General features: G+C 35.9%; 2 protein-coding genes and 1 pseudogene across 5 annotated transcripts; 1 reads left to right on the plus strand and 2 right to left on the minus strand.

Annotated features, from left to right (window-relative positions):
• Nucleotides 1-2627: 2627 nt before the first annotated feature.
• On the minus strand, nucleotides 2628-8630 carry LOC141831859 (autophagy-related protein 18b). 4 transcript variants are annotated; one of them, XM_074719268.1, is made up of 11 exons: nucleotides 8464-8630; nucleotides 7806-7879; nucleotides 7242-7315; nucleotides 7026-7135; nucleotides 4979-5070; nucleotides 4565-4677; nucleotides 3946-4065; nucleotides 3700-3845; nucleotides 3400-3507; nucleotides 3236-3292; nucleotides 2628-3149 (listed from the first exon to the last, which is right to left on the minus strand). In XM_074719268.1, exons 1-11 carry the CDS (start codon nucleotides 8532-8534, stop codon nucleotides 3014-3016), a joined length of 1101 nt encoding a protein of 366 aa, XP_074575369.1. In that variant the 5' UTR covers nucleotides 8535-8630; the 3' UTR covers nucleotides 2628-3013. The 4 variants fall into 4 exon arrangements, with proteins under 4 accessions (XP_074575369.1, XP_074575368.1, XP_074575370.1 ...); XM_074719267.1 differs by having other exon boundaries at nucleotides 3400-3510; XM_074719269.1 differs by having other exon boundaries at nucleotides 3400-3510; nucleotides 7832-7879; nucleotides 8464-8552.
• A 3612-nt stretch (nucleotides 8631-12242) lies between these two features.
• On the minus strand, nucleotides 12243-13683 carry LOC141832657 (peroxidase 18-like; annotated as a pseudogene).
• A 1166-nt stretch (nucleotides 13684-14849) lies between these two features.
• LOC141831560 (magnesium transporter MRS2-1-like) lies at nucleotides 14850-23943 on the plus strand. The gene is made up of 6 exons (XM_074718943.1): nucleotides 14850-15402; nucleotides 18380-18508; nucleotides 18586-18921; nucleotides 18998-19045; nucleotides 21343-21903; nucleotides 23110-23943. Exons 1-5 carry the CDS (start codon nucleotides 14878-14880, stop codon nucleotides 21571-21573), a joined length of 1269 nt encoding a protein of 422 aa, XP_074575044.1. The 5' UTR covers nucleotides 14850-14877; the 3' UTR covers nucleotides 21574-21903; nucleotides 23110-23943.
• The last annotated feature ends 476 nt before the right edge of the window (nucleotides 23944-24419 follow it).

Below are 24419 nucleotides of genomic sequence, written 5' to 3' on the forward strand. Positions count from 1 at the left end.
CTTAAATTTCAAGAAATAATATTATATTTAAGTAACTGATGACTTCTAGCTCGTGAACATATCATCTGCAAGTTTGTCTCTTCATTCAGTCTAAGTAGGATTGGTCTCACAATGTCTGATCAAATCATCATCATCATGGTTTTTATTTAACTCAAGGACACCAACCTCAGTCTCTATCGGATCAATTGTCATTTTAGACCTTATGAAATTATGGAGAATATAATAAGCAAAAATAATCCTATAATGAGTCTTGACAAAATAAAAAGGCTTATCTCTCAATATAGCTCATCTAGCTTTTAAAATGTCAAAATACTTCTCAATGTAATTTTTCACTAGAGAGAGTTTCATATTAAAGTACTTCTTAGTTGTTGTTAGTTGAAAATCTTGCCTCCATTCAATCAACTGGTACCTTTGACCTCTATATAGTGTCAAAAATCTCTCCATTTGTGTATCCATCATCACACAAATAATAACAATATATATATATATATATATATATCAAATATTTGCTAACTAATATCCTATGATTATTATTTTACAATAATTATAACTTAATTATCTTGAGGAATCTTCAAGTCATTCTTCCTACTAATAGCATTCCTTAAGACTCTATCCTTCTCAACCTGATAGGACTTCAATGTGCATATATCCAAAATATTGGTTGCAATTTTACCTTTTCTGATTCAATACCTGTCCATCAACTGTTGGGGCATTGACCTTAATATAAGTCTCATCTAATATTCCCAAACAACCATAAACTCAAAGAAGCATCAAAAAATTAAATTAATTTATTGTGTATATGAAAATGATTAAAAAAATAAATTTATAAAAATTATTTACTTGTACCTTAAACCATTTCTACCTCTCATCCGCATAATTTTCGAGATTGATTCTGATTTTTTAAGTAAAATATTATATAATCTTAGAACAGAGTTCAAAACTAAATAAAATTGTCTACTAATTGCTCGTCGGATCTAGCTATTTGGCGTTTTAGAATCTTATTCTTCACATTATGTACAATAATGTGAAGAAAAAAAATATCACAAGTTCACTAATTAATATATTTCTATTTTATTTTAATTTATCATGCATGAGTCATTAGCAAATAATAAAGTTTGGCTAAAGATCTTCTATTCGTCCTATAATTATCAACACATTGTCGATCACTATAAAAAAATATCTCATTTAAGTTTATAGACCTAATATTATATTTACATAATGTCTGACTAGCATATATGCTCCTCTTAAACCTAGCACTCTTTCTCTTGATATCTAAGACAATTGTCAACAATAAAAGCATAAATATCTTGCTCTCCATTATCTTCATGCACATAGTGAGTACAAAAATCATTTTCATCTCCTATACCTTACTGACAACCGAGTCATATCAGTGGGACACTAGTAGATGGTAGTTGTGAGGTGAGATGTAAAAAGGGCAGCAAACCAAATAAGAAACCAACAAGGTGTAAAATCTGAAGACAGGAGGTAGAACAGGAGAGTTAAAAGTCAAAAAAATTCAAAGCAGAAACTTACCTCTTCGCCGGCAGCAAGCTTCTAAAACGAATAGATCCAAAGATGTGAGAATCAACTGGCGTTTTCAAAGCAAATGGAAATGAAGGAGATTTGTGTGAAGGGGGAGAAATAGTTGGCTAGAGTTTTGATTATATCTTGGTCGGATTGAGATTTGATAAAACTTTAGGGGTATCTTTGTCCGAAAGAGCAAAAAATAGAGGATAATTTTGAGAAATTTTTTTTGTCAACCCTTGAATCACATAAACCTCACACTTCCTGACACTTCCGGAGTAATCACATTCCGAATTATATGCCTCCACTTGCTAATGTGGCGGGTATACTCTATTATCTGAAAATCACTTCATTATTTGAACCAAACTAGGTTTAACATAACTTATGTAGATAATAACCTTATGTAGATAATCAATGTTATCAATAATAATCGTTAATCAAACATGCCCTAAGGTTTTACTAAATCATATTGTACCTCTTAAATTATCTACTTGGGTCTTACCAAATTATCTATAAGTGTTGCCTATTTCGATAAGAAAATATTTATTTACAATTATTTTTAGTGCAACAGTATGCGGCATAAAAAAGATGAGAGCACAAGTATAAGATAAACTAGGAGTAACTAGGAGTGCAAACGAATTGAATCTGTTCGTAATTTTTTAATTAGCTCAAAAAGTATTTAATTTTATTTGAAATTATCAAATTCAAGTCGAACTCAAACATATTCGATAATATTTTCAACATGAATTCAAATTTATAATATTTTATTCAATTATTCATGAACCGTTATTCTCTAATCAAACTCTAATTATTTTTATATAATTTTAATTAAAATATACTTAAATTAAAATTTAAATAATTTAAATCAAATTTAAATTTAAATTATTTTAAATTATAATTCGATTCTACTTAATCAAAGTTCAAATAATTTGAATCAAACTTCTCTCAAATTTTATTTTGAATCACACTTAATCAAAAATATTTATATTTTCAAACTTCAAATTCGAATAACATATATATTGTTTAAACTCAAACTCAAAATGTTTGGTATGTTACTTTCACAAGAGATGAAAATTCCATCACTAGACAACGCAATGAAGGTGAATGCTAAGCACCACACATCACCAAACTTTATAATAAGATCATATAATTACACCCATCAGAGAAGAAAATGCACATCTCTAGATCTTGCGACGATAAAGATTCATATAATCCATCGACCAATGATCCAGATGCAAATCATTTGTACCACATTACTCCTGCAACAAGTTCAAAAGCATTCAAGTATAGTTTCAATCGATAGATCAGCAAGAAAGCCTTTTCTATCAGTCTTTTGTAATCAACCAAGGAAGATCAGAATCTCCACGATCCACTGGCATTGTGCCCACGATCCTCTTGTTTTCAACAAGTTGCAGAGATCCTGAATAGATATGTCACAAGGGGAACAACAAGCAATGAAAAACAATCAAGATTTGCTACTTCGGCTGCTTTAGAATGGCTCGTTCAAAATATTGTCTAAGAGATTGATTTCGCGTTCTAAGCTCCATGAGAACTCATTCAACTCGGTGATCTTTAATGTGTATTCTCTGAAGTAACCATTGTGAGAAATGATGAAAATAGATACCCTGGTGGAGCAAAAACAACTGTCAGTGGAATCATATTGTCAATCATGAGGTCAACACGCTCAAACACTGGTTTGTACAGAACTCACCTAAAACCAGAAGCTCCTGAGGTACATGTACTGTCAACATTGTAGATCCTAACATGACTGAAGCAAAGAAAAAAAATAGACTATCAATTTCACAAGGTAAGACAAAGAAACTAGTAGACTTGGACTTTTTTGTGAAAATAAGATCGTGGAATTTCTTTTTTAACCTTTTGACACCGGCAGGGGCAGCATTGTGAAGAATGTGATGATAAGTTTGGTCAAAGGAATCAGACAACGTGTCAGGGATCAAGGAACCAATGACTCCACTTGGTTTTCTTCTGATACATATGGAAAAAAAATGAGATTGAAAAATCAGAAGATGAAAAGTTTGAGTAATGAAGAAACAAAAGGATGGATGTAGTTCCAAAGCAATAACCATGAGACGAGATTGCAGCTTGCAAATGCAAACGTATTCAATTTCAGCAAGATTCTAATATAATTGTATTGAATTCCATCAAGATGCCAACCTTTGCTTTATTGTCTGCCCCAAGGAGAAAGTATGTAGGGAGCCAGATGAGCTTGTAGCAACTAGAAATTCAGGGAATTCAACGCATGGCCCAAATGACAGGGCGTAGATTGTTGATGGATATGTTCCTCTGCGGACACTATATGACTGTAAAGAAATGAATAAGACTTGAGTTATGCAAGGCAAAATTGAGGGTGTAAGACCATACGACAATATTATACATTTCACATCATAAGAATTGATTAACCTCAGTAGCTTGTGAAACGAGGTGCACTCTGATGATAGTTCCTTGCTCAGAAGCTGTTGCCAAATATGTACCAGTGGAGGAGAATGTTATTCCAACCAATGGTGAACGGTGTGCATCTATCTGTTGGGAAGAGTAAAGCAGATCCAGATTAAATTATAATGTTCCTTAGCCAGTGAAAAAAGGTTGAATATGTACCAGTGGAAGAGAAAATTGGAAATGCTACATAAAAAAGCACTGAGAAATAGCCTAATGAACTAAGAAAATGCAGCAAGAAAGTTTAAGGTAATACAACATAACATTCTACCCGATTAATACAGGAAGGTGCTGCTCAAATGAGCTACTTATTCTGAAATCTAATCAAACAACTCATAAAATAGGAAGTGAGGGAAAGGTTCATTTATATCAACGTCCTAGTGTCAGAAAGGCTCATAAATAAATGTTGGAGACTTTTAATATAATAGATGAGGACAAAAATCTTATCTTACAGGTTACAATAGAATGTCACTAAAATAGAAAGAAACAAAAAAAAAATATTAGAGCTGGAACCATCCAGTCTAGCATCATATCCACTTTACCAATCATGAAACTCAAGCCACAAAATATTAGTATGTTCAACAACCTGGCAGACTGATTGGAGCTCAACTGTGTTATAAATCAAGACAGATCCTTTACTTGTACTTGCTGGAAGAGCCAAATAGCAACCTTCTGATCCAGGGCAAAATGCACAGAGTCCTGCAATGAAAGTAACAAGTTTTAATCTTAATCTAAATAATTGTTAGGGCCAGATCACAACAGTTGTCACTTTCAACAGGGTATTATTTTTTGGATTTCAGGAAGTAAAAAAAAAAAAAAGCTTCATAACTGTATACCAACGTAATAAAGCATGACCACTAAAGCGATGTTATTACACATTTTCAGGATGAATGATGCAGATTAGTTACTACTTTTCATAAGAGCTTCATGCTTTTTTGGACTACCAAATAGTCGTACAATTTTCTTGATAAATAAAGGAAAGACTTTTGTCATTCCAAACCTTTGTTGTTTGGTACTGTATCTATTGTCTCCAAAACAGCCAAGCTGTTCAAGTCATAAATATATGCTTTATCCTGCAAGATGACAATAAGCCTGCATGGTAAAAAATGAAAAATGTCATTTAGGATTCGAAGAATAAACAGGACAAAGAATATTGGATATAAAAATTTAATACACAAAATAGATTGACTTAATAAAAAGCAGCCCGGTGCACGAAGCTCCCATTAATGCTCAGAAAATGATCTATTGTACACAGTCTTACCCTGCTTTGCAAGAGATTATTTTTGAGACTCGAACCCATGATCTCTAGGTTACATGGCAGCAACTTTACCGTTGCACTAAGACTCCCCTTCAAAATAAATTGACTTAATATAAAACAAAAATTGGCATATTGAGATATAACTCCATTAAAGGGCATCAATTTATTTTAAGTTTCTAAAGAAGATAGACAACCTGAGAAGTTTCACATTGTTAGATCAACATATAAATACTTGTTTTTTCACTAAATGAGAGCTTTTGTAACATTGAAGTTAGGCAGCTTGACTTAAAACTATATCACTAGTAATTCAAATCAATTAATTAATTTTTACTACACTAATTATTTTTTCCCTTTTTTTTTGTCAATTTACACCTTCCACTCTAATTGATCCAATTAGCCAAACCCACCTAGTGGGATAAGGCTTGGTTGTTGTTGTTGTACTTTAATTGATCCAATCCATCTTAACTCCTATCATTTTATTATCTATTGTAGCAATATCTGATTGCTTTTAAATAATTATTTATTTCATCTTTCTCATATAGAATTCTCATATTAACCATAAACTACAGGTCTTATAAACATTTTCTTTTTAACTTAATGGATGCAACAATCACGCATGACTCCAAGAACTCCTGTCTATTTCCAATCACTCACTCTTTTATGTGATAAGGATACTTTCATCAATATCTCATTTTTCAATAATATACCAGAGATATCCAAAACCCAAACTGAAGAAATTTCTCATCCAACCATCTTCATTGTTCCCTTGATTTTTAAAAAAAAAAAAAATTGAAACAACATGTCATATACTCCATTTTTATTCTACATAAAACCAAGTTAAAGTTTTTCTCCAACATAAATATAATAGGTAATGAAGCAAACATTTGCATCAACATAGGAAAATAAGCACAGGCCATTCCATGGAACAATTCAAAATGCAGTTAAATAGTTAACTTATGTAATATATGAAAGAACATATAAAAATAGATAGTCACCTAAAATAAATCGATATGTTTAATTTTGCTTTTTGAAGCTACTACAATATCTTTCTAGAAATGTTCAAGTGAACAGCATCACACACATCATGTGGACACTTCGATATTGACAAAATAGACCTGCAAGACAATTGCTGACCTGTGTTTAAGTGATAAGATTGTATTAAGCTACACCAGAGGACTAAAAATTAATTATGAAGCAAACTGGGGTATAAAGACGAAATGTTTGATTCTCTTGATGGTAAAATAAAATAATAGAGAGTCCAATTATATATTTCAACTATCATCACTAGTTATATCCTTCAACTATCATCACTAGTAATACATTGACTAATGTTTTCTTTGCTCTCTTTATCTCTTAGATCTACTCCAATAAATTCTTCTAACTACAGAATATGTTAATCACCTTTGATCATATCATACAATCTCAATGTATATTCTTATTTTATAATCTGTTGGAGATAAACCCATTTCATTTGGAGTCTGATTTAGAAAGAGAATGCAGACACTAAAAATCATAAAATAATCATCAGTAGTAAAAATTAAGATAAAGATTCACAAGAGAAACAACAAAGGAACTGTTTTTTCTGTTCCTCTAGATGTTGGCATATACATTATACTGGGTAAAATCCTTCAGGATGGGATATTTCACAAGAAACTATTCAAAATTATAGGTAGATCAGTAGATGAAAGGTCTAATCAACATGTTTAAACATCTGATATTCACAAACATATACTTGATTCTCAGCCAACTAGATCATAAATGAAATGCTAAACAATGATTCAGTAACAACCTCTTTTTGTTAAGACGAACAGCTAGGACTGATGTCAAATAATTTAACTCTCTGAGTGTAGATCCAGTCAGAAAATTGAAAAGACAAAGTCGCCGAGGCGATAGTGATGGCTGTTTATGTCAAATCCAAAGCATAGCAGCAGAAAGAGTCTGTACTCTGGGAAATTAAGAATACTTAGGGGGAAAAATGCTCGATAATTAGAAGTCCAGATATTACCTGCTCTCCTGCCCCAACAATAGCAAGAAGATTTGTACTAAATAGCATCTCAACAATGTTGAAAGCACCAGCAGCTGTGAACATAACAGAATAAAGCTTTATTTCTAGGGGAATAATTGTACATATAAGACAGCATGGTTTCCTAGGAGAATGTTTTTATTGCATCTATCCTCTATAACAATATCATTGCTATATTACTTTTAACTATGCCCAGTGCTTAGTGTTGTTCAAGTTACTGCATTATATTGCAGAGCTAGGCTTTACATCTTGGTTTCATTATCTATCTTCATTGGTACAGACATAGTTATGCAACAAATTGAGGTTGAGGAATGATGGGTGCAATTAGCTGCTTCTGTTAATTTCTGTTGGTTTTGCTTCGATGAGAAGAGGGGTAAACAAATCAATACCTAGATGGTTTTTTTAACATATTTCTTCAAAGAAAAAGTCTGCAAACTTGTTAACAACTAATATAAGAACCACAACATTCCACAAGAAACCACTTCTAATAAGTTCAAGATATAAGCGTTGAAGACTATGATAAGCATGGCTTTCTTATAGACCAACCTCTTTCGTAGCACAATCTACCTGACCTGGCATCAAAAATTTTGAACCCATCTTTTGTTCCAACTGAAAAGAAGCTGCAAAGCCAAAACACGAGGGAGAGAAACTACAGTCACATTGTTTATTTCCTTCGCAAAAGAGAAGAAAAAGAATTAACTGGAAATCAAGTAAAAATTATAAAGAAATTAAAGAAAGAGAGGAGAGAACGGAGAAAAATACAATCAAAATGTCGATCCTAAACAACCAAAAAACCTGATAAATGTCCCATGGAAATCCGCATATAAAAAGGACTTCTTTGTCGGAGAAAGACCCATTACACTGACATTATTTGGGAAAAGGAAATTAGGTGATAATTCAACAAAAATCAACTTAGTCGTGAACACGTAACACTGACTTCATTTGATTTCATTAAAATTAGAAGACAGAATTGAAAGAGTCGCACAAATAAAAAACAAATTCCGATCCAATTGACATGAAGCCCCAATCGAATCGCGCAAAATTGATCAACCCCCTACTTGGCCACCGCGCTGTTTATCAGAGGAGGAAACGAAATCGAAACCGAGACCGAGACCCACTAAAGAATCATATCGGAAAGGAAGACCACTCTAAGCCCCAAACCAGGCGTAATAAAGACGAGGAGGGGAGATAAGCGGAATCTCACCTGTTGTCTTGGTTGAAGGACGCGCAGAGGATCGGCGAAGAGGACGGGGAGGCGACGGAACTGCTCTTCATCCCTTGCGCTCGTCGGTTTGGTGGAGGAAATTGTCCTGGCGAAGCAAGGAAGAAGACGGCGACGCCACCGGCTCGGAGATTCCAGTGCTCATCTAAATAAACATCATACATAAATATTTAGGTTAAATCAAACATTACTTATTAAATGAGGGGTTTGTTAAAACAAAAAATGTTGCAAATATTCGATGGCATTTTATCAATACACCATCGTAAATTTTCATATTACCAAACAACACGCCGTGATTTTATATTTTTTAAAGGATGCACTTCAAAAAAGATCAAATAATTGTCCATCAGAACTCATTTGTATTTTACGATTTATTTTGATAATCGATCAAAAAAAAATTTAAAATCAGATCGATCACATGTAAGATTAATCATATCAAAAAAATTGAATGAAAAAAAAATTAAAGACAATTCTATTTATTGAACTATGATAAATTAATTATTCTAATAATTATTACATATCATAGTTCAATTTTTAGATGTATAAAAACAATAGATTTATTTAGAAAAAATTAAAATTAAAATTGATAATATGCATCTATGTATAAAATTAATACAATTCTAATGAATTTTGGAATTAGGAATGTTTAAAGCCCCTTTAGAAAATAAAGATTTATACGCTAAAAAGGATTATTCCCTAAAAAGGGAGATAATGGAAGTTAAATTTTTTTTTTTAAAAAATGAGCAATCATTAATGTTTTTTTATAAAAATTCTTAATGAAATAATTAAGTTTTTTTTTTTTTTTCAAAATTAAATTTTTTTAATTTTAATTTAAGGTTGAAATAGGTGGGAATGGTGTTTTGAAAATTAAATACATTCTTTGGTAAAAATTAAGTAGGGCGCGCCCTTGAGAAATTCAGAAAGTTGGGTGTCTTTTGATAAAATATCATAAATATATGTAATTTAAATTTAATAGTAAATTGAAGAGTCACTAAATTTAAAATTATTTTTATAAAAAATATAAGGATTGATAGAGATATTTTATATATAATAAAGTACGATGATTGATAAAGTACTTAGAAATTTTATAAAATATTAATTAAATTTGTTATGTTAAATCAAATGTTGGACTATGAACAAAATACATTCATAGATATGAAACTCATAATATGAAAATCAAAGAATGTGACACCTTTCTTTAGAAAAAATATGCAAATACTTTTATTTTATTTTCTAAAAATTTGTAAATTATAACTTTCAAGATATTAAAGTTAAAGTAAATACAACTAATTGAATTATATACTAAAATTTTATATATCATAGAGGTGTTCTTTGTCCAATACTATGGGTCGAGTTAATGAGTTTTATCAATCATTTTTAATAAAATTTCCATACTAAATATTTTTTAAAATAATACTTAATAAAAAAATATCAATTTCAATAATATCGATTATGATTTTTAAATTAACTTTTAGTAATTTATCAAAAAAATTATTTTTATTTTTTAAAAATTAGACTTGAGTTCTTGCTAGAGCTAAAAAAAATGATTGATGCCCAGCATCCTTTGATTGGGTTCTCCATTTGGAGGAAAATTCCTGCAAATACGTCTAGAGCTAGAGCTTGCTAGAGCTAGGTTGAGCATATGTTGGTCCCTCACATGTCATAACAAAGTGCTATGTTGGTCCCTCCTACCTATCATTCTACTTCTATACCATGATTTTATATTTCTACAATGTTGTAATTGTAAATTTTATAAAATTATATGTTATGCTTTTAAATACCCGTATAAATTTCTAAGTGCGGTTAAAAATAGGGCTATAAATAAATTGAACATTCATGAATAAATTTAATATTTAATTTGATAAAAATTTATTTATTATTTATGATCATAATGAATAAATTTGAATTAAATTTAAATATATATATATATATATATATATATTTATATATATTCAGCATGTTATATTTGTGAATAATATTATTAAATTATATTTATTAATAAAATTTTTATTAATATATTAAATAAATAAAAAATTAAAATAAATAAATATTTTTATATTATTAAATGTAAAAATCAATCAATTAAGTTTAAAATGTAAAAAATTTTAAATACTCAAACACGTTTAGAAGTCGCTCGTTTGCCTTCCCGAAACAGAGCCGCATCGACACGCAAAATTCGAGGGAAGTAAAAGTTTGACCACCCCGCCCCCCCTGAAACTGCCCTTTCTTCCTCTCACCTTTCTCCTCCACCATCCATAAGGCTACTCTCGTCATTCCACAACATCGCCGTGGCTGCACAGTAGGCCAACTATATGAGGGCTCGGGCGAGGGGGATGAGTGCTCTGCTGGGTTCCGCTCGTAAACCGGCGAGGCGAGAGCAGAGTGCGGGTGAATGAGAAGGAGATGAGGCATAAACACGCGCGGGGAGGAGGCCACCATCGTATTCCGGCTCCGGCTGCACGTTCAATTTCGGGACGGTGAGCTCTCGCTCCCTAAGCGCACTAAACGGCGCCACTAACACCTGGGCATGGATGATGGATTTACTGCTCACTCGAGCTCCTCCTCTGTTTCGTCTACAATAGAGAAAAGGCCACGGCGAGCGCGGGAGACAAGTCCGACGACATGTCCCAAGGCGAAGGGCAAGATCCGCAGCAGGACGATGTAGCACGGTTGTGAGATTTGTGCAGTGCGGAGGAGGATGGTGTGATATTGGCGTAAGCGGCTCAATCAGTTACTTCTTCTTCTCATATTTCCTCTTTTTTTGTTGTTGTTTTATTTTATCATCGTTGCTTCTTTTTGGATTTGTATTTGTCCTCCTCCTCCTCATCATGATCAACAACAACGTCTTCTTCCCATGTTTAGTTGCTTAGATTACTACCAACATCTTGTTTGGTGAATGCTTTGTCTTCTCCATTTGTTTGTCTGTGCGGTAATGGTGGGGAGGGCCATCACTTGCCTTGGGCTCTTGCGTTTTGTTTCTCACTCTTTGTCCTTACTGCATACGTTGGAAGCTTAAAGAAGAAGGCCATAATTGCTCCTTCATTTTTATTACGAGGGCAGACAGGGAGGGTCACGTAGGACTCCCCTTAGCTTTTTAAACGACCCTACTGCTTCAGCTGCTGCGTCGTAAGGTCCCTATCTCTGCCTGTTTAGGGAGCTTTGTTGTAAAAGAGAAGCCATTGCCAAGTCCAAATCTCCCTTCAGAGTCTTCCCTGCATCATTTGCACAGGAGCAAGGAACGCACCACCCTTTTAACCTGCAGGCGAAATGCAAGAACAGGGTTAGGGAAACTGACACTTGCGTGACAGACTGATTCATAGCAGGTGGTTCAGGCAGATGCTAGCTGCCATTGTTGCGACCTGTGACTATCTTCTCCACCATTGTTTGGTAGAGCAGCGAGTTCGGTTTTGATTTGGATCTTAATCAGGAGGCCACTGTTCTGTTTAATTTGCTCTGTTTTTGGTCAGCAAGGGAAAACTTTGTTCTATTGTTAGATTGTTCAGTTTGTAGTTTTCAAAAAATAACATATATAAATCTGTTTGTGGAAAATCAAGCAAATCATGTTATTAACTTTGAAATATCAGCAATTACACATCTTTTGACAAGATTATTGATGAGGAACTCCATGCAAATGACATCTGCACATTGATTTCAATCTCTAAAACTTATAGTAGAGAGTTATTTTGTGTTAATGGAAGATTGAAAGAACGACAAAGCACATTCGTATCGAACGAACTCTATATATATAGATATATATGCTTTTAGCCATTCACACTTTCGCAAGAAAATCTGATCTCCCCTTCATCGCCCGTCTTTACTCCGATCGTTGAGAGCTTGGCAAATGATTCAGCCCAGCTCGCGAAGAAGGCATCTTGACTCTGGCCAAACTCCTCCACCTTGCCCTTTGTTCTCGAGTCATTAACAAGAACCGAGTCCGAGTGGAGAAGGCCTTGGTTTGCCAAGAGGTTGACGTAGTACTGGTTATCGAACAGCGCCGGCGTCGATGCATCGTTGTCGACTGTCGCGGTGCCTGTGGGAGTGGAGCACTTTTCCGCGACCTGCTTCGCGTAGCCTTGGTCCATGGTGGAGTCGATGGGCACCAAGCTTCCATTGGAGTCCTGTCCGAATCGCTCGCTGAACGTATTGCAGTGAGAAGAGCCTATGGTGTGCGCACCTTCAATTCGGGAGGTAAACTCCATGAGATTCAACACAAACAATGCAAGAATTTCTCCCAATTGATCATGAAGGGGACTTCTTTCTAGTTGCTAGATCTACTACCTGAAAGGACGACGAGATCATCGATGGACAAGCCTATCGAGGAGAAGCGATCCGCCAATTCGTCGACGGAGAAGGTCGTATCGACCATGTTCGGTCTCACATTTGCCGCTGAGGAAACCAAGCCATCCCTCCTTCCTAGTTGAACCTGAACTGAAGGGCCTCCTGTCTATCAAATTCAACTACTCTGAGTTCTCAGCGACAGACAGAGCATAGAGCTGATATTGTGAAAAAATGAAGTTCCAAACGGTTGCGTTTTAAATCGAAAATATTCAAAGAATGGCGTTGATCCAAAATTTACCAGTTCCACGGAATCTCTTGCAGCAAGAACAAGTGTATCAGCACAAGAGACAGTGCCAGGGCACACCACTTCAAGCAACCTCTTTGCGGACTCCACCACATAGAACGCCCCCAGCGACTTGTTTGCAGGGTCACTCCTCTCCGTGCCATTTCCTCGTATCAACACTGACCCATCACAACCCTGCACACACACACACACACAGATCCCTGTTTAAAAAACAAAACCTTCTCATTCTTGTCGGGTTTCTTGAAGATTGAGGCGATGGGATTAAGCTGGACCTGGACTAGGCAGTCATGGAAGAAGAGGCGCAGCAACTTGCCCGGAATGGTGGAGTCGAAGTCTGAGGCTGAGCTGACCGTGTCCCTAACAAGCAGCTCGACACTGGGGCAGGATAAGGAGTAGAAGTCTGGGGAGAGTTGGGAGGAGCAGGGGAAAGAGAGGAGGAGCAGGGGGACGAAGGTGAAGAGGAGAAGTTTCATGAGGCTTTGGTTCATGAAAGAGCAACGAAGGAAGGTGGAGATTGCTGTGGCTGAAGAGGTCTGTGACTGTTAATGAGGATTTATGGAGAGAGCACTGAACGAGTTGGTTGTGTACGTGGTCGTATTTAATACTGCATTAAGTTGCATGCAGGGATGGCAGTTAGGAGCAGAGATGTTAATCTCTACCTTTTCTTAGGCAAAGTTACGATAATTTGTACTTGTCTTTTTGTTTTTATTTATTTTCTTGGGTTAATCCACTCAATAATCAGTATTTCCTAAACTGATGGACTTAGCAGTATCTTGCTGCCTCAAAATATAACAAGTTCTTATGCCATCTGTTAATGAAGGAGTATTTGAGCTCAACTCCAGGATTGCATGAGCTAGGCATTCGATGAAGAAAAGTTTTGAGGGCTCTTAAAACACTAATTTCAACTTAAGCACAGACAGATACAAGGACAGACACTAATCTCAACCAACTTTTGTCGCATAATTAAGTGGATTTTGTTAGAATCCAAGCTAGATCATCACTGATATATGCAAGGACAGACAGATACAACAGGGTTAGAAAACCCTGACATGCAAGTGCTGTTAGTCAGGTTCTGCTGTTGAATCTTGATGTCCAGTTTCTATCGACATGCACGCGGTGACTAGCTGGATGGCTGCACATGCGGGGACGCCACAGCCACACCATGAAGCTACTTCAATCCCTTCAGCTACCCTCTCTCTCTCTCTACTTTGGCATCTGTAGCCATCATTTGGCCTCTTCTCAGTGTCGTCTCACAGTCACAGCTGTATCGTTTCTGGTCTTGGGCTCGAGGCTTTAGGGCTACAAAACACCGAGAAGATCGAGCTAGCTCTAAAGAATGATTGACGCAGTAATTCATACCGCAAAAAGTGTTAGAGAGAAAGAGACAGATCAGAGGCAAAAGGCAACTTAGTTCATGTGTTTCAGGCAGCCAATTAAGCCCTTCGAATTATTAACTAAGGGAACAAGATGCATGCATGTGTTCTCAAAAGAACGTACGTTCACATCTAACTCTAAGCCTTTACCACATCGATCGATAGAGTCTTCGCCTTCAATCATCCGAGCTGCTCCGGCGGCTCCCCATTAATATGCACCGATTTAGGTTTAGGGTTTAGAGCTGGCTTGAATTCGATCCCAATTCAGAGATATGCTTTGAATTCAATCCCAATTTAGGTTCAGCAGATCCCATTCTGGTTCCGGCCCAGTCCAATTATGGAACCGTTATAAATCAATCCGGAATAATTAGCCGGTCCGGTTTGGAAAAAATTAATTAATTAATTAAATCCGACGCCATCGCCTTCGTCTTCTTTTCTCGGATGGCGGAGCTCCGCGAGCGGCTCCTCCCCCGGAAGCCATCTTCCACCTCCGGGTCCCGCGAGCCCATCCCCGGCCGCCGCCCTCTCTTCCAGGGCGTCGATTTCTCCGGCCTCAAGAAGCGCGGCCAGAGCCTCCGCTCCTGGATTCGCGTCGACGCCGCCACCGGCAACTCCCAGGTCATCGAGGTCGATAAGTTCACCATGATGCGCCGATGTGACCTCCCCGCCCGCGACCTCCGCCTTCTCGACCCGCTCTTCGTCTACCCCTCCACCATCCTCGGCCGCGAGAAAGCCATCGTCGTCAACCTCGAGCAGATCCGGTGCATCATCACCGCTGACGAGGTCCTCCTCCTCAACTCCCTAGACAGCTACGTCCTACAGTACGTGGTTGAGCTCCAACGGCGCCTAGCGGCCGGCAACGGCGAGGTGCTCTCCGGCGGGGTGCCTTCGCCTGATGACCTTCCCTTCGAGTTCAGGGCCCTCGAGATCGCCCTGGAGGCCGCCTGCACTTTTCTCGATGCGCAGGTTCTGTACTTTCTCCGATTCTCAGGTCCTTTTCTGCTGCTTTTGCGATTCGATTCCATGTTAAGTATCCACTCTATGGTGTCAGGATTCTGATAAACCAATTTAGGGCTTCAATTATGTTTGATGTTTTGCTCTTTCTCCATCACGCTTAGACGGGCACGGAACTAGCCAGAATTGTAACCGATGCGAAAATTAGGTTTTTGAGATTGTTTTAAGTGGATGCATAATTCCCATATATATAAAGTATGCTCTTTTTCGTGTTGCCATTGATTTGAATTTGGATGCAGAATTGACACATTTAATTGTGATGGTATTTTTTTTGTTAAGAGCCTGGTTGATTTTTTTATTTCTTTCAATGACTTGCATAAAATGTCTTCTTATTGTGGACCAATTGAGACCGCCTTTTAATGAAGTTACAATAGGCAAACATCCTTCTAAGTTCTAAGATTCTTCCTTCTCGAATAGATATGCTTAAAATTCCTTTGGAGTTGAGGTGTATTGTGTCAGGTCTTTGTTGAGAGTTCATGAGCATACAAATATTTTCTTTTGTAAGAGCGACTTTTACATTGGATCTCCCTTTGCTTTGTCTTACATTGAGATATCATCGAGTCATGATGAAAGAATATTCTAAACCATCCTATCATTGAGCTATAGTTAATGCACCGAGACGTCTTATGACATATTTTCCATGACTAGAAGTGAGTTCAATAATATTGTTGCTTTGTTCTCTTGAATGATGGAAGTAGAGATTGTTGTAGATGATAGAGGCTCACAAAGAGGTTTTAATGTAGTGGCTTCAATTATAGGTGTTGCGATGAGTGTCATAGATGAATTCTTCTAATCATTATCAAAGTTTAGATCCTCACTTAGATTGCTCTCTTGTTGTTTGTTCTTTTGCTTTCTCTTCCTTAGTATTTTTTTTCCAATTGTATTTCAAACTTGTATTATCACGAATACAATGGAATGCTCATGACTTTGTTATTTCTCCATTCTTTTGCAAAGATTGTTTCTTCTTGTAGTCGTGCAAAGAATAATGCACATTTTAGGTGTGACGATAGTTCATCTTAACCTCTTTTTGGATGTTAGGATGGTGCCTTTCATAAAAGTGTTCAACAATTTTTTCTCTAACCAACTATGAGTTTGGTTAAGGAGTGGAGAAAGCGATTATGATATTTTACTATTGTCGTGATGTTGAATTCTAGATAACTCCTTATCTACATTTCTGTACCTTGAGAGATGAAACAAGTGAGAAGAATATATGTAATTTTCAATTTATTTAGCCTCCAATAGTTTATTTTCAAGCCCATTTCTCTATTTTAAATATTATTTGCAATTCATTTTATCAATTATCTATGCACAATAAAATATTTACGAGTTGAAGGATAGATTTTACTTACCTTTATGTATAACAAAAAGCTCCGAGTGTCTATAAATCAGCGTGCTCTACTTAAACTTATATCTACAAATACAATATGAAAAATAATTTAGAAGACACAAAATAAATATCTAATAACGATAATAATACAAAATCTATAAATTAACTAAAATTCAAAGTCATGGATTAAATTTTGATTGGCTACCTCGATATAATTGTAATTCCTACACAAAACCCCTACTATTGAACCATAGTTTTTTTCCATTCTAGACATGTTAGCCTAAAACATAAATATATGAATTTAAATATTTCCTTATAATTTTTCCCGATTGACGGAACATGAGGATGTTCCGCTAATACGAAACACAGCCAAATCGAACCTAAATAACACATCATAATTAATCTGAAATAATTATGATTTCTGATATCAATATACAATTATTTATCAATATCAATCACTCATTTTGCACTAATTCATACCTTTTATTGACTGGTGTACGAATAATGACCTCATTCACACTGAGAGGCTCAGGAAATGAGAAAATTCAAGGGTTCTCCTTGATTTGGGCAAAAGCAACCGAAGCAGCTTGTTGTGGGCATCAAACAAGGAGGAGGGCTGATGACCGTGGACACAAGAAAAATGAGAGAGAAAGAGAGAAGGGGAGAAAGGTTCCTCTAGTCTCGTTTCCGATTGTGACCAATGCAGTGATGAACAACAACACTTACTCCTGTGCACACATAGGAAGGGTAAATAGAAGAGGGAGAAATGAAACCAAAGGGGGAAAAGAAGGGTTACTGGCAGCTAATGCCTCTGTGGGAGTGTGGCAGAGGTGCAGCAATGGGGCATTCCTGCTATAATGGCATCACATGGGAAGGGCAGCAATAAGAGAGGAAGAAGAGGAAAGTTGCTGGTTGGGGGAAAAAGTGGTGTTGGCAGCCATGGGGGGAGATTCTGCGATGCTGGTTTGTTGCTATTGCCGGAAGAGGAAGAAAGGAGAAGAAGGAAGAGGAAGAAAGGAGAATTGCTGGTGCTGGAAGAGAGGAAGAGAAGAAGAAGAGAGAGAGAGGAAGAGGAGGTGTAGTGGCATGCAGGAACGAAGTTGCATGCGTGTGAATGAGAGAGAGAAAAGAGGAGTGAAAATCTATTATCCCTAGCTCCTTAAAAAAATTTCCTAATTCGTCCCAACTGACTGAACTGACCAAACATCTTATACGTAATCGTGCTACAAATTGTATAACTTCTATAGCTAGTATACCTTGAAATGCGGTCATGACTAAATCTGAACTTGCTGAATTGTGTTTTGGACACTCCTTTGCCATCCAGATTCTTCTTGATCTTTTGGAGATTTTTTCACAGAAATGGCAACCTAATAAATGTTACCCCATTAAGTGTATGATAAGTTCTAAGCCAAGCATAATATAAGTCAGTTGGTTCAGTTTTTTACTATTTCTTTCTTTCAGTTTCCTGAGCTATTTCAGGTATCTAAGTTTATGGTTTTGCTCAAATGAACATGCATAGCCTAATGTTTTAACTAGCTATATATCCTCATTTCTGTGTTTAAATTGGTACTGATCTTGTCTATGAAAAATGCAAATTTTTAGGCTGCAGAATTAGAAATTGAGGCATATCCATTGTTGGATGAGTTGACATCTAAAATCAGTACCCTTAATTTGGAAAGGGTTCGTCGCTTGAAGAGCAGGCTTGTTGCCTTAACTCGGAGAGTTCAAAAGGTATACCAAGAAGCTATTAGCTTCTTATGAATTTTATAGGATCATTCACTCTTGACTGTACACTGAACTTTCTGTAGGTCAGAGATGAAATAGAACAGCTGATGGATGATGATGGTGATATGGCTGAAATGTATCTCACAGAGAAGAAAAGGCGGACGGAAACATCCTTTCTTGGTGATCAATCATTCCATGGGTTCAATTTGGCTGGTGCTGGTGTGTCAGTTTCTGCTCCAGTTTCGCCTGTTTCTTCACCACCTGACTCTCATAAGCTTGAGAAGACATTAAGTTTTGCAAGGAGCAGACGTGACAGTATGAAAAGTTCCAGCACCATTACAGAGAACATAGAGGAATTGGAAATGTTATTGGAAGCTTATTTCGTGGTCATTGATAGCACACTGAACAAACTGACCTCAGTAAGCAGTTATTCTATGGTGATCTCTCTTGTATATATTTGAGAAACTAAACATTTTATCTCTTGCACATTTTCAGTTGAAAGAGTACATTGATGACACTGAGGATTTCATTAGCATTCAGCTGGTATGCTCAGTCTTGATTTTAAGATGATGGAAGTAATTGCTTATCTGTTCATAAATACATATTGGTATTTTTGTTGAAGCTATCCTGGCTAGTGGTATTTGTCAAAACTCGTAAGAGTAAGTCAATAATCAATCACGAATAACGACAATGAACAAGAAGAAAAGAGGCCTTTTCACATTCCAAAATTACTTCTATTTGTCTATGGCATACCTCCTTTGTGAAAGATATAACTTGGATACAATCAGTTGATAGAGGAAGAAATAATATTCAATATGTAAGGTGTAAGGGTGTATCTTATAAAGTATAGAAAGACATGACAAGCAACAAAATAATGTGGTATTATTATATATTTTTTTAATAACCCTCAAGGGCATAGATATTATCATTCCTAGCTTGGAATTCAACATAAAAAATGCTAGACTAAGTTGGATGAAGAACTTAGCAAGATGTTGATCTTTAGTTATGATCTTCAAACTTATTCATCTACTTCTCGCCTACAAATGTCAGACAACACGAACACCAAGTAGAGCACCAATATTCCCATTGACAATGTGAGAAAATAAAGAAATTGAAGTTATCAATAATTTACTGGAAGCATACATTTTGACTATGCTGCCTGGTAAGTAAAATAGTTACTATCATCTAGACAACCTTACATATTATAATAATTTAATGCTTCTTATAGCCGTGAGAACTCTTACATTCATTTAGAGCCAGTGAGAATAACCAAGGGATTATGTATGTGTTGGAGAGGGAGATCATGGTTTCTCCTTCAATCCTTAAATACATTTATTGGAATCTCTGATTCCAAGAAATAATTTTGTATTTATCCAAAGCTCTATCTGAATAGGCCCCTTGCCTCCGAAGTCTCACTCAAGAAGAAGTTCAAATGTTAATACACTCACAGATAACCCTTTTGACTAGATTGCCAAAGCCTAACACTCATTAGATCTTCAGCCTAATCATGCCATGCTATATCATTTTACCCACCACCTCTAAGGATTTGACTAATATCACCTATAGCATCTATTTATCATGTACGCATTAGCAAAACATTTTGACATAAACTTTGTTTTACTTTTATATGAGTACGTGCTTGGAAGCTAGAGACCACTCCAGCGCAGGAAAGTTCAATTGCTGTATTGTCACATCATCATATTTCTCCAGAGCCATGCACTAATCTTTGGTGATGTAACCTACCTCTAAGGCAGTGCTAAGACTAGACTAACAAATATGAAACTTAAAGGCATGACCAGATCGGGTGACACCTTAGTATGGAAAGATAACTAGCCTTGAGAAGTTATAAAAATGGAAGAGGCTGAGGTGCAAAAGCACTAGAAGAAAAGGAGGAACCACAACATTGCCCAAGGTTAGACGAATTGCTATGTTATCAACCTAATTTCAATAGCTTGACTGACACAAGGACGAACATTTTAATACAATTGACGCCAACCAAGTAGCTATACGAGCAAAACATCAAAAGATTCTTACATATCTTTGTATGATGGGAGGAGGGTCTTTTAGGTTATATGATTTGTTGTTTTGAGACCTATTTCATTGATATTAGGTGTGCGATGCACTTGTTCTTGTTTTGTGATTGTGTCTTTGATATTTGTTCACATGCTGTACTTGAATGTAACTATTCAGTTAGCTATTCATGGTATTTATTTATTTATGAAAGTATTGTCCTTTTCCACTTGTATATGAAGGTTTCTATATTATGTGATATTTGTATAAAAGTTTATCTTATATGATTTAATTTCACAATATATTATGTTTATGTTATGTTTTGATGTTATGATGACAGTTAGACCTTTATGATACCCTCTAGTAAAGGGGGAGTGATAAGGTTTAACTTAATTTTTCTAACTTTATCTAGTTTTTATTATTTTGATATCATGATAATACTTATGCATGCTTATTTGCTCATATTTGATGTTTAACATCACATGATTATTTGTGGTGCTCATGTGCATTGCTAAAAAGTAGCATAGTAGCAATATAAAGAATGTATATTCCTGCACTTGTAACATACTTTTAGCTCTGAGAATTATAGTTCTATCTAGTCAGCGAGCGATAGTTTTCTTTACAAACACAGACAAATTAAGTCTTTTGTAATACGAACATTCTGTAGAGATGTGGTTTAAAGTTTATCAAAGCAGTTACAATGAGTTTATTGTTAGTTTAATTGGTGATATTTCATCAACAGTTGTTTCTTGGATGTATTTTTCTCTGGAGTCATTGATTTGGCATATGCACAATGTCTTATTGCTTACTTTGACTTGCCTCTTCTTTAGGACAATTTGCGGAATCAATTGATCCAGTTTGAGCTACTACTAACTACCGCCACATTTGTCGTTGCCATCTTTGGAGTTGTTGCTGGGATATTTGGTATGAACTTTGAGATTACTTTATTTGAAGTACCATCTGCATTCCAGTGGACCTTGGTGATCACTGGAGTGAGCGGCGTAATTATTTTCTGTTTGTTCTTAAGTTATTTCAAGTACAGAAGACTAATGCCTTTGTAAGTAGCCATTTGAGGAGACAAGAGGCTCTTCCCCTAAATATTATGCTTAGCTTCGCAACACGTATCCTTCAACACCCCATTATTTTATTACGTGTATATTAAATTCTAGCATCTTGCTTGTAACAAAAGGCTTTTAAATAAATAATAGATTTGGCAATGGAAAATTTATTCAACTTTGCGTTCTGTTGCACTAATTTCTTATGAAGGTTCTTGTGTTTTGGAATTCCGTTGAGCTGTTGCTTGAAGTTCGGTGTGCACGTAAAGGATGGCTCATGATGATGAGCAGATGAAGGGGTGCTCTACTTGCTTGCTCAGTAGCCCAATCCTGTTGGTATGTTCTATTTTCATTATTTCTATGTGGAACATATCTAAAGTGGCTCAACCTGGGTAGAACACCTACTCTTTCACTTGGCATCTCAATACTGCACATATATACATGTCATGTCATCACCATGCACTACTAACATACAAACCACATATGCTATCGACAAATGTCACACCACCACAGCTAACAAACATCACTATATATCATGATAATCAAGTTACTTTCACATCCAATATCATATAGTACCTTATGGATGTTTTCATGTATCAAAATAACATATTATTGCTACTAATTCATAAGACAAGCATGGTATGAACAAAACCACTTGACTAAACATATACGTGAATCAAGTAGAAGAGGCAATAAGTTCTTGGTAATGACTCTTCATATTATTCGTACCAATTCACTAACAACTATCGTGGACATGGTACATCTACTAGCTATCCAAGAGACTCTGTTGGCTCTCTGGTTATTCATAATCTCATGTAGCCATTTAACCAAACATGTTGTAGAGGGTGCAAAAGTACAATCATTTGCACTCCCAGCTTATAGAATTTACTCTTCTGGCATCAAGGTCCAATTAACCATAAAAGATGATGGTACCCAATTTGATTTACTCATTACTTAAGGCTGATGTCTCAGAAGGAAAATGGAAACATTCTCTTCAGACATTACCAACAATCAACCCATTGATGCTCACTTCCTAAACCCCAATCCCAGTGATTCAAGATTTGAATTTATTAAACTCTACTATAGCAAAATCATACACTAGAGCTTACTTGATCTTGCTGCAACTTAGATATAATTTAGGTTCCAACTCGTGATAACTAATCTAACATTTGATGTAACCCCACCCTAATTAGCCCAGCTAAATTCAATCCACGCCTAGTATCTAACTCTCCACTTGTAAACAAAATATGCCCTTCCCGATTAAGTTTATTAAAAAAAGTATGGCCCTCTAATAACTCATAACCATTTATTCTAATAAATTTTTGTATTATGTTATGATGTGTTATGAATGCTATTCAACGTCTGCATAGGCATAGTCCATTATATTGAAATTCAATCTAACTATATTTATAACTTTAAAACCTGTCCACAAAACTAGATTAAGTCGATTGGTTTGACATTGTCTCGAGATTTTTTCATGTTGTTATCATTACAAAATTCTCACAACTTTTCCTTGTTACCAAACTCTGCTTGTTTTCGAAGGGAGAATCAGAGTGAAAGGAGTTTGTCAATCCTCAAATCAATTATCTTAAGCTGGACTCAAAAGTTAGATGAAGATGAGAGGGAGAAGCTTTATTTGATGTAACCAGTCATCTAATTGCCAACAACATCACAATCTCCACAGACAAGGTGGACCAGTGTCTCCTAGTTCAAACGGAGACATGAGATCAATTAACTTGGAAACCAAAAAACAAGTAAGCTGTTGATTGGAAGCAACAACACAATTCTGAGTTTTGCAGACGATTACAATTTAATAATTGAGAAGAAGGGCAAGCGAGTTCATCCAGTCATCTTATTCCCAGCTTGCAAAAGCAAAATCCATAAAGTTGGTTGTGCATATGGACCAGATTAGGGTTGTCCACAGTGCCACTTGTATTGTCCACCACGCTATATAAGCTTGATGGTTCTCTCGTGCCACAAGGCACCAAAAGAAGGTTCACCACCACCTTGGCTTGAAAGAAAATGGTCCTATATATGATGCAATCCAAAGTCATCAGTCACGAATCTATTTGCTGAAAACAGTGTTCATGGGCTGCTAGGCCTCAAGTCTCTCCAAAGCAAAAACTGTGCTGCTACTTGTTTTGTTCTGCTTAGTTATTATTCAATGGTGTCAAGGAGGAAGTATGAGAGAAGATGTTTTGACTCCTCTTTATCTTTAATTGTCGAGCTTATCAAATCCTAGATTGAGCAAGACTGAACTAGGTGTGAAATTAGTGAGTTGATCATGACCCCGATCCAGCGGGAGCACAGGTTCAGCATGAGCACGAGCCCAACTAGCTCATCCTTGTAAAAAAAATGTTGTCATTTGAACATGAGTATGGCGATCGAGCCGTCTTAATTGGATTTGATGTTGAATCATAGAGACATATTAGTAGTTGATTTGTTCAATTTAGACCTTTGGTAAGCTTTAGTTATAGCCCTACAACTAGTAGAACTAGTGTATCCTCAAACTTTGAAACTTTTCTCAAGGAGATTTATAAGCCCCATTGAGTCACTAGCTATACGGTGAACTCAATATATACTATAGTCTTTGCAATCTCAATTAGCTAGTTGAATATTAACATGAGAAAATGAGTAAGAAACTGATCAGGAGCATGGTTTGAATTGTAGAATATAAGAAATAAAGCGATTAGAGAATGAAAAAATTATTATAAAAGAGTTGAAGAATGAATAATGAAAAAAATAATAATATTAAGGTACTTAACTTAGTATTCTATAATAAAAATTACTAAAATTTGTTCACTAACGTCCAACCCATTTATAACCCTACCCCCTAGCTCCTCTAGTTGTAA

This window comes from Curcuma longa, chromosome 7, assembly GCF_044706935.1.
Source record: "Curcuma longa cultivar G26 ecotype Majalengka, Jawa Barat chromosome 7, ITB_CL_G26_1.1, whole genome shotgun sequence".
Lineage (NCBI taxonomy): Eukaryota > Viridiplantae > Streptophyta > Magnoliopsida > Zingiberales > Zingiberaceae > Curcuma > Curcuma longa.

Coding starts and splice junctions, on each gene's coding strand:
- LOC141831560 (XM_074718943.1), top strand. CDS start 14,878: ATGGCGGAGCTCCGCGAGCGGCTCCTCCCCCGGAAGCCATCTTCCACC. Junction 18,509..18,585: donor TAACTCGGAGAGTTCAAAAG/GTATACCAAGAA, acceptor AACTTTCTGTAG/GTCAGAGATGAAATAGAACA. Junction 19,046..21,342: donor ATTTCATTAGCATTCAGCTG/GTATGCTCAGTC, acceptor CCTCTTCTTTAG/GACAATTTGCGGAATCAATT.
- LOC141831859 (XM_074719267.1), bottom strand. CDS start 8,534: ATGAAGAGCAGTTCCGTCGCCTCCCCGTCCTCTTCGCCGATCCTCTGC. Junction 3,511..3,699: donor GGGCAGACAATAAAGCAAAG/GTTGGCATCTTG, acceptor CATATGTATCAG/AAGAAAACCAAGTGGAGTCA. Junction 3,293..3,399: donor GCCCCTGCCGGTGTCAAAAG/GTTAAAAAAGAA, acceptor TCTTTGCTTCAG/TCATGTTAGGATCTACAATG.